The sequence below is a fragment of the Elephantulus edwardii genome, unplaced genomic scaffold, assembly GCF_000299155.1.
Source record: "Elephantulus edwardii isolate Elephantulus edwardi_28Jun2011 unplaced genomic scaffold, EleEdw1.0 scaffold00325, whole genome shotgun sequence".
Classification (NCBI taxonomy): Eukaryota; Metazoa; Chordata; class Mammalia; order Macroscelidea; family Macroscelididae; genus Elephantulus; species Elephantulus edwardii.
The window spans coordinates 47395-57356 of record NW_006400075.1 but is presented as its reverse complement, the minus strand read 5'-3'; the positions used below and the strand labels follow the sequence as shown (position 1 = coordinate 57356).

Genomic DNA, 9962 nt, shown 5'->3' with positions numbered 1-9962 from the left:
CTGTCAATTTTCTTTTTTGTTTATTTTTCCTATTTTTTAAACAAGAATTAATATTTTAATGAAAGTTTACAGAAAACTTTTCTTTTTATCCCTTCAATCATTGTTGCACATTCTCCTACCCTGCTTTGTGTACTATAGCCAGTGTGATGTTGGAGTTTTGTGCACTTTCCCTATTTTTCAGGATACCAAACACATATTTTGACTATACACCATTGTCTACCTTGAAGGAATGCAGTCAGATGCAATGTATAACCTCTCCAAAGATATTGACTAAGTAGTTCTGAGTCTATGTATCTCTCTTTGTGGATCCTCCTTGTTTTCTTGTTTAAAAGTGTTGTTTATCTGTGTCTTCAACATCTTCAGTGTGCAGAGGCCCATAAATGGTAAGAGGAAACCTCAGAGCCTGAAAGGAAGTGTGTTTTCACCACAGTCCTCTCCTCTGTAGAAATGGTGACACATCTGAGAATCTGCCTGCATTTTTGAACAGACATTCCCCTAGGCTGTGTCTCTGTGTTTGTCGTGCACAATAATACATGGCTGTGTCTGTGGGGCTCATGTTGGTCATGGTTAAGAACACTTTGCTCTTGGAGGTGTCTCTGGAAATTGTGAGCCAGCTCTTCAGAGATGGTGCATAATACTTGTTATCATCCCACCATATATCGGAGAGCCACTCAGGTGCCTTTCCTTGGAGCTGACGGAGCCAGGCAACACCAATACTACAAGTGCTCAGTGAGAATCCAGAGACAGTACAGGTCAGTGATAGAACCTCATTAGGTTTCAACAGCCCAGGACCAGACTCTTTCAGGGTGACCTGAGAAAGAACCCCTGTTGGATGAAAACACAGAAAGAAAATAATGCAGATTCAAGAAGTTAAGAGGATTCTTTTTATCCCTGATCAAGCTCCGGACCAAAGCACTCACAGCAAGGGAGGGACAGAAGCAAGACAAGTGACTGAAGTAAGTCCATGGTGAAGCAAAATTCACAGATGGAGAGTCAGGGATCAGCTTTTAAATCTAGAAGAGGTTCACAGTGGTGGATATTTGCATACCCTTTAAATATGCTCTGAACCTATTTATTCAGGGGGTAAGGTGCAGAAGAACATCTGTCTCTGTTAGAGAAGGAGCAAGTCTTAAGGTTGGGATCCCAGGGACCATAATACCTAGGTGTAAACTGACCGTTGGATGTGCAGAATATCAAGACTTGAAGTTCTTGAAAATGTAAGAGTCAATGAATGCTGTAAGACTCTGAATTAAGATTAGATACCCTTTCCTGAAAAGCTTGTTCATAAATTGTTTTGCTTGTGATTGTTGCTCTAGATATGACAAATTATCAAGATAGACATATTTGTTTGTATTCAAGAAACAGATAGCAGGACAAAAATGGATTTATAATGAACACTGCACTAGAAGGAAGGGGATATCTGAAAGTAATGAATGACTAGATATTTTACATATGGCAATTAATAATTTGAAACAAAATATACATTACCAAACAATTTGGGGAATAAGGAGGAAGAAAAATTTGGATCATTGAATGAATGAAAATCAATCTTTGCTGTAGACATTTCACAAAAATAAAAATATTAAAAGTAACAAAATGATATTTGCTGTGGGAAGAGTAATGGTGATTCCAAAATATTATTTTAGCCCATCACAATTAAGTTAAATAATAGAGAGACTATTGAAATTGGAAATCTGTCAATCAGGGTTGTATTCTTTCTCCTGGCCATTCATTATTTATTTAAGCTCAGCAAATCAACATAATTCATCACATTAACAAAGCAAATAGTAAGAAACATATAATTTTGGCAACTGATACATAAAAGGCCATTGAAAAAACTCAACACACCTTCCTCATTTAGACACTCAGCCAAATAGGAATACAAGAAACTTCCACAACATAGTTAAAAGTATGAGCCAATATCATTCTCAATGCAGAAAGACTAGAAATATTTTCCATGTGAGCAGGGACCAGACAGGGATGCCCACTGTCACCATTTCTATTCAATATTGTATTGGAATTACTTGCTGGGGCAATACAACAAAGGAAAGAAATGAAAGGCATCCAGAGCAGCAAAGGGATGGTTAAACAGTCACTATATTCCAATAATAAGATAGTGTACATAAAATATCCCAAGGACTCAATAGAAAAAAAAAACTGTCAAAGCTACTGAACCGCTTTAGTAGGGTGGCAAGATACAGGATTAATAGAGAAAGCCAGGGAGATTCCTCTACAGTAACAAAGAGAATGAACCAAGAAAGCAATAAATCTAGAATACTATTCACAACACAAACTGAGATGTTGGGAATGAATCTAAATACAGACTAGAAATTAACCACATTCAGGGTATTCCACCCAATTAAAACTTAATTCTTCTCAAGTGCATATGGTACATTCTTAAGAATTGATCATATACAAAATAACTTTTCAGGCCACAATGAGAATATACCTGGGCCTAAAAAAAAAACCACAAAAAACTGAAAAATTACAAAATGGGGAAAAATCATGGAAAGTCTTTTCACAGAGCAAGAGAGTGAGATAGCCAACTGACACATAAAAAAAAATGTACAATATCCCTGGCAGTAAGAGAGATAGGAATGCAAACCACAAAGAGATACCATATAATCTCGGTAGCACTGACATTGTTTAGCAGGATAGTAAGGAATAAATGTTGGAGAGGACATGGAGATGTGGGAACTCTTATACACTGTTGGTGGGATTGTAAAATGGTACAATCACTCTTAAAATTCTGGATATAGAAACTCTGTATGACCTAGATTTCATTGCTAGGAATATATTCCAAAGGAAGTAGAACTGAGACACAAACAGAGATTTATACGTAGTGTTCATAGAGGCATGATTCACCATCGTTAAGAACATGGAATCAGCTTAAATGTCAAATGACAACTGAATCAATTGAGAAATTGTTGTACATTAATAAAATGGAATATTATGTATAACTCAAGAGCAGCAATTTTGAAAAATACTATATAACTTGGGAGAGACTGGAGAGCAGTTTGCTGAGCAAACTATATCAGTCTCATAAAAGGGTGCTTAAGACTATTACTGTAAAACAGAAGTATAACTCCTGTAAAAAAACAGGAGCAAAAACCAGAAGATAAGTAATAAAACATCCCAAGAGAGAAAGGGGTGAGAGTAGATAGATTGGAATGGGTAGGAGCAAAATCACAGGGTTACAATATTTGGTGGGTAGAGGGATGGGAAAATTAAATGGAATCATCTGGTGGGGACCTGAAAGACAGGGTAATGGTGGCAGAATCCAATGGTGATTAATTTTACAAAACATAATGAGTGGGAATTATTATATGAAACACCTTGTGTATGAAGAATAGCATGAAACACAATGCACACTAACTTTGTAAGCAAACAATATAGAAAAAAAGTCTTTTTTATAAAAGAAATTTAAAGTAAATAATACAGTGTATGGACATAATGTATAAGCATTTAACATAATATATATGAATGATAATACTATTAATAAATTGAAACAAACAAGGTCAGTGTTCAAAAAAAAAAAAGAATTTGCTTGTATGGAAACATTACAAAAAGTGGTGTATGATGAAGACCCAATGGTTACAAAGAAAGATACTCAAGATGTACTAAAGATATATTGGCAAAATGCCAGTAGACATATTCCAACAAATATACATCCATGGATGAGCTTCTAGGCTGTGTCTTAAGATATGGAAGTTAGCTACCTGGGCAATTGACTGGAAGAGATGTATATTTGTTCCAATTCCCAAGGAAGGTGATTCAATAGAATGTAGAAACCATCAAACAATATTAATATTATCCCATGGAAGAAAAATCTTGCTGAAAAGTATTCAAAATCTTCTAGAATAGTAAATCAACAGAGAACTCTCAGAAGTATAAGCTACGTTTAGAAGAGGCTATGGCACCACAGATATCATTGAAGATGACAAAGGGATTTTGGAGAAAGAAGGGAATACCAGAAGAGATGTCTGTGTTTTGTTGACTGTGCAAAGCATATTGACTGTGTCATTGAAACAAATTAGGTTCTAGTGTGCAAAGTTTGTGAGGATGGCACAGGATAAAACAGTGTTTGGCCTGCTGCTCATAGGGTGCTACAGACTGAGGATTTTAGTCCTTCCCCAGACACCAGAAAACCATTCATTCCTGTGTCAGTCACAATCCATTTGCTTTAACGTAAAGAATTGTTGTTGTTATGTGACATGGAGTCATTTCTGACTCATAACGACCCTATGCACAACAGCCCTAAACCCTGCTCTATCATGCGCCAACCGCACCGCCTCTGGCACACCCATACTGATTACCCCAGTCACCGAATCAATCCATCTCATAGAGAGTCTTCCTCTCCTGTGCTGTCCCTCCACCCTCCCAAGCATGATGTCCCTCTCCAAGGACCCATCCCTCCTGGCAACATGTCCAAAGTATGTGAGAAGAAGCCCCAGAATCCTTGCCTTCAAGGAGCAGCTTGGTTTAATCCTCTCCAAGATGAATCTGTTTGTTTTCCTGGCAGTCCATGGTACATTCGTACCATTCTCCAGCACCACAGCTCAAAGGTATCAATTCTTCTGTCCTCCTTAGTCATTGTCCAACTCTCTGATGCATAACAAGCTATTGCAAATACCATGGCCTGTATCAGGTGCACCTTGGTCTCCAAAGAGACACTGCTGCTCCTGAGTACTTTAGAGAGGTCCCTAACAGCAGACTTTCCCATCGCGATACGCTTTTTGATTTCCTGACTGCTGGTGCCAAGAGTGTTGACTGTGGAGCCGAGCATACTGAAGCTGTGAACACTCTCAATCTCTTCGTCATCCATCCTTACGCTGCCAATTGGTCCAGTGGTGAGAATCTTTGTCTTCTTGACATTGAGTCTCAGTGCATACTGAAGGCTGCAGTCCTTGACCCTTTGCAGCAAGTGCATGAGGTCCTCCTCAGTTTCAGCAAGCAGGGTTGTGTCATCTGCATAATGGAGATTGTTAATAGATCTTCCACCAGTCCTTATGCCACAATTCTCCTCGTAGAGTCCAGCCTCTCGGATAATCTGCTCTGCATACATGTTGAAAAGGTATGGAGACAGGATGCATCCCTGGCGTAAACCCTTCCCAATTTTGAACCATGCCGTGTTACCCTGCTCTGTTCTGACTACTGCCTCTTGGTCCAAGTATAGGTTTCGCATTAGCACAATTAAATGTTCTGAGATTCCCATTCTTCTCAGAGTCAGACACAGTTTGTTATGATCCACACAGTCAAATGCCTTTGCATAATCAATGAAACACAGACATTCTTCTGGTATTCTCTGCTTTCAGCCAAGATCCATCTAACATCAGCAACAATATCCGTAAAGAATAGAGAACATATTATTCAAATTTTCTCTTTTCCCAGTTACAAATTATTCTCAGTTTCTAAATCTGACCTTCTCCAGAGGTTTTGTTAATGAAGTTGAGCCCTTGTGGTTAAGTGAGTAAATGCAACAGTCTTTGACGTAAATTCAACAGCTGACCCATAGGAAAATGATATGGTAGTTTGTTTCTGTGAATGGTTCTACTCTGTTCTATAGAGTCACAATGTATGAGCTGTTAGGTGCTGTCAAGTCAATTATGATCAAAATAAATTGATGAAAAACAGAGTTGTTCTCATCACTTCTTTTATATAGGACCCCTATTGTATCAGTCACTGTATTAATGCATTTTTTAATTGAAGGTCTTCCTTTCTCTATCTTTCCCCCTTTCTTAGCATGTCTTACTCGAAGGACTGGCCTCTATTGCATCACAACTGAGCCGATTGGCAGCATCATGATTGATGGTGAAGAGACTGACAACTTTAGTTTGCTTGGCTTTACAATCAACACTTGGTAACAGCAGCCAGGAAATGAAAAATGAATTGTCTTAGGAAAGTCTGCATCAGAGACCTCTCCAAAGAACTGAAGAGCAGCTGAAGGTCAGTCTGGAGACTAAGGTGTGCCTGATACAAGCCAAGGTCTTTGTTATTACATGCTATGGTTCAGAGAGCTGGACAATGACTAGGGATGATAGAAGAAGGGTCGATGCCTTTTAGCTTTGTTGCTGGAGAAGAGGATTGAATATACCATGCACTGCTGGAAAATAAATAGGTTCATCCTAGAGAAGGTGAAGCCAGGCTGCTCCTTGGAAGTAAGGATTCTGAGGCTCCATCTGACATACTTTGGACATGTTGTAAGGAGGGACCAGTCCTTGGAGAGGGACATCATGCTTGGGAATGTGGACGGACAGCGCAGGAAAGGAAAATCCTCAATGAGGTGGATGGATTCCATTACAGGGGTAAAGGGGTTTAACTTTCAGAGACAATGAGATTGGTAAGGGTAGAGCATGGTTTAGGGCTGTTGTACAAATGGTCCCCCTTCTTCTGCCCTTCTCCTCTTTCTGCTGAATTTTTCAAAAGTTACATAGTTCCTGTCTTTTTGTCAATGCTTCCCTGGAGGCTCCTCCTTTGTCCTGATCTTTTACAGTGTTAATTTATTATACATTCAATTTCTGCTCTCCCAATCTCCCCCACTCCCCTATTATATTTCTATTTTCACAGTAATGGTCATATGCAATATTTTATTTAAACAAATTTGTATTAGGTCATGGACTCAAGAGAACGGGACCAGAGAGAAAAACAAGCAAGCAAGCATAAATTCCTTGGTATATAGAGATAGATAAGGGAATCTGTGCTTCAAGGTGCATTGGGACAGATTTTTTTACATGGTTTTAGATAATGGAGAAGTTTAAAGGCATTTCACTGTAGTTAGTTGTTGATCACGCCAGGTGTATGAATCTATTCATTCTTCTTGCTGACATGCTGCAATTCTCAGTCTTCTATGTCAATGGACCGCATCCTTCAGCTGGCCGTTTACAGTACTGAAGAATCCAACATGAGACAAGATCATCATGCCCCCCGCCCCGGTCTCCTTTTCGTTCCAACAATTTGACCTTTAGATCCAAGGGATTTATTACTTGAAGTAACTGAACAACAGCTTTCTAAAACACAGAAGATCACAACCAAGTGATTTCACTACTGGTGTAAAATAAACCTTTAAAGATACACTACTAATATTTCTAAACATCTACCTCAACAACCAGAGAGGAAATATTTCATAGTTCGTTCTAATATGCCACCACACTATGTAATTGTTAAAAGTAGAGAAATTCATTATTAGAAAGGAAATTACAGAACAATAAGGTTCCTAATCTTTTACTGTGCAATTGAAAGCCTCTGAAAACTTAGAAGGTCAACTTTGAGTTGGTTCTGTCTCCTTAGAAATTCCTTGACTGAAACGGAACCTAACAATGTAGTACAATACTAAAAAACACAAATAAAGGCCATATATCTTGGGTAAAAATGTTCCATTCTAGGTTCTTAAATCTGTTTTTGAAATTTACCCTACAAAGGGTTTGTGAAATGGATTTCCTCTTTCTGGTTTTGATGGATCTGCACCTTATTCTGTGGTTCTGGGTCTTAGTTTTTTTCTCAAAAAACCTCAGTAGCTATAACCCCAAATGTTCTGCATTCCTGAGCATCTCCACAAATACATACTTGACTTTCATGCTTTGAGGTTTTTGTTGTTTTGTGTTTAGGGTTGGGGTTTTTTTTCTCTCACTTTGTATTTTTATATTTTCCTTTTTCATATTTTTATATTAATTATAATTTTAATAAAGGTTTCCAGAAAACTTGTATTTTCATTCATTCATTGATTGTTGCACATTCTTCCCCCACTCAACACTGTGTGTTCTTAAATTTTTATAGCCAGTGTGAATCTTGGAGCCTATATGCACTTTCCCTATTTTTCAGGATACCAAACACAAATACACTATTGTCTACCTTGAAGGGATGCAGTCACATGCAGTGTATAACCTCTCCAAAGATAGTGACTAAGCATTTCTAAGTCTATGTATCTCTCATTGTAGATCCTCCTTGTGTTCTTTGGTCAGAAGTGTTGTTTATATCTGTGTCTTCAACAGCCTCAGTGTGCACTGAGACTCCTCAGTGGGGAGAGGAAACCCCAGAGTCTGACAGGAAGTGTGTTTTTCACCACAGTCCTCTCCTATGCAGTAATGGGGACACATCTGAGAATCTGCCTGGGTTTTTGAATGGACGTTCCCCTAGGCTGTGTCTCTGTGTTCATCATACACAGTAGTACATGGCTGTGTCTGTGGGGCTCATGTTGGTCATAGTTAAAAACACTTGGTTTTTGGAGGTGTCTCTGGAAATTGTGAGCCGACTCTTCAGAGATGGTGCATATCTTTTATCATCATCCCAGTATATGTGGGAGAGCCACTCAGGTGCCTTTCCTTGAGGATGACGGAGCCAGGCGACAGCAGTATCAGTAGTGCTCAGTGAGAATCCAGAGATGGTGCAGGTCAGTGATAGGACCTCATTAGGTTTCAGCAGCCCAGGACCAGACTCTTTCAGGGTGACCTGAGAAAGAACCCCTGTGGGAAGAAAACACAAAAAGAATATAATGCCAATTCAAGAATTTAACAGCATTAATTTCATGCCTGAGCAATCTCTAGGCCAAAGCACTCACAGGAAGGGAGGGTCAGCAGCAGCACAATGGAATGAAGTAAGTTCATAGTGAAGCAGAATTCACAGATGGAGAGTCAGGGATCAGCTTTTAAATCTAGAAGAGTTTCAGAGTGGTGGTGATTTGCATACCCTTTAAATAAGCTCTAAACTTATTTATTCAAGGGATAAGGTGCAGGAGAGTATCTGTTACTGTTCGAGAAGCAGTAGGAATGAGACCTAATGTACCATATGCCTGATGTGCAAACTGACCATTACATGTGCAGAGTATCAAGACTTGAAGTTCTTGAAAATTAAGAGTCAATGAATTCTGTAAGACTCTGAATTAAGATTAGATAGCCTCTCCTGAAAAGCTTGCTCCGAGACAGTTTTGCTTGTGATTATTGTTCTAGAGTATGACAAATTATCAAGAGAGACATATTTGTTTGTCTTTAAGAAGCATCAGGGAAAAAAATAGATTGAAAATAAACACTGTACTGCAATATGTAAAGAGAAGGTATATCTGAAAATAATACATGATTAGATATATTATGTATGACAATTAGTAATCTAGAATAAAAAAGGCATTACAAAACAAATGGGGGAATAAGGAGGGAAGTAATTTTGGATCAGCGAATGCATGATAATTTATCTTTTCTGTAAATTTTCACAAAAAATCACAATTTAAAAAAAGTACGGAACACATCATCCTTCCTTTGGAGACATTACAACTAAAGAGACACTGGTTACAACATAAGATAGCTGACGTGTCAGCAGCTGACGTGTTTGGAATCACAGAAGCCAAGAAAGCTTCAGATACAAGATGTCAGATCAAAGGGTTGGACATGGATGATAAATGCTGAAGGGATTAGGTAGAAGTGAAGGGGTTTTCTGGTGGAGGATGGAGCTGGGAAATAAGTGGGCCAAGGGCAGGGACAACACTCTAACTAATGGTTACCTCCACAATGAGGGATTTATCATTCACTGTTCTATAAATTGCTCATCTGTCAGATACTCCTCTAAATCTGAACATTCAGGTTAAGACAGACTAGGAAGAAGGATTCGCTATCCACTTCTGAAATAGCATGCTTCTGAAAACCCTATGTATAAGAGAACACACGTAGACTAACAGAGAGGGCAAGTGAGGTAGAACTTTCAAGTATAGAAACAAAAAAGAAGAGGAACAGTTGTAAGCAGACACTAGTGATTGGAACATGGAATGTGAGAACTATGAATGTAGGAAAATTAGATATTGTTAAGAAAGAAATGGAAGGCATAAATATTGATATACTAGGCATTGGAGAGATGAGATGGACTGACATGGGGCATTTTGAGTCAGATGATCATATGATATATTACTCCGGAGATGAAAAGGTGAGGAAAAATGGAGTTGCTTTCATAGTTAAAAAAGTAATTTCTAGATCCGTCTTGAA

General features: G+C 38.5%; 2 gene segments (V, D, J or C); both read right to left on the bottom strand.

Moving 5' to 3' along the window:
* Positions 1-421: 421 nt before the first annotated feature.
* On the bottom strand, positions 422-966 carry LOC102847182. The segment is given in 2 exon segments: positions 422-825; positions 921-966. Coding segments are annotated over 2 exon segments (450 nt in total).
* A 7185-nt stretch (positions 967-8151) lies between these two features.
* LOC102846779 lies at positions 8152-8466 on the bottom strand (the record flags this gene model as incomplete). The annotated part of the segment is given in 1 exon segment: positions 8152-8466. A coding segment is annotated over 1 exon segment (315 nt), but the record flags the coding sequence as incomplete, so codon positions are not given.
* Positions 8467-9962: the final 1496 nt, after the last annotated feature.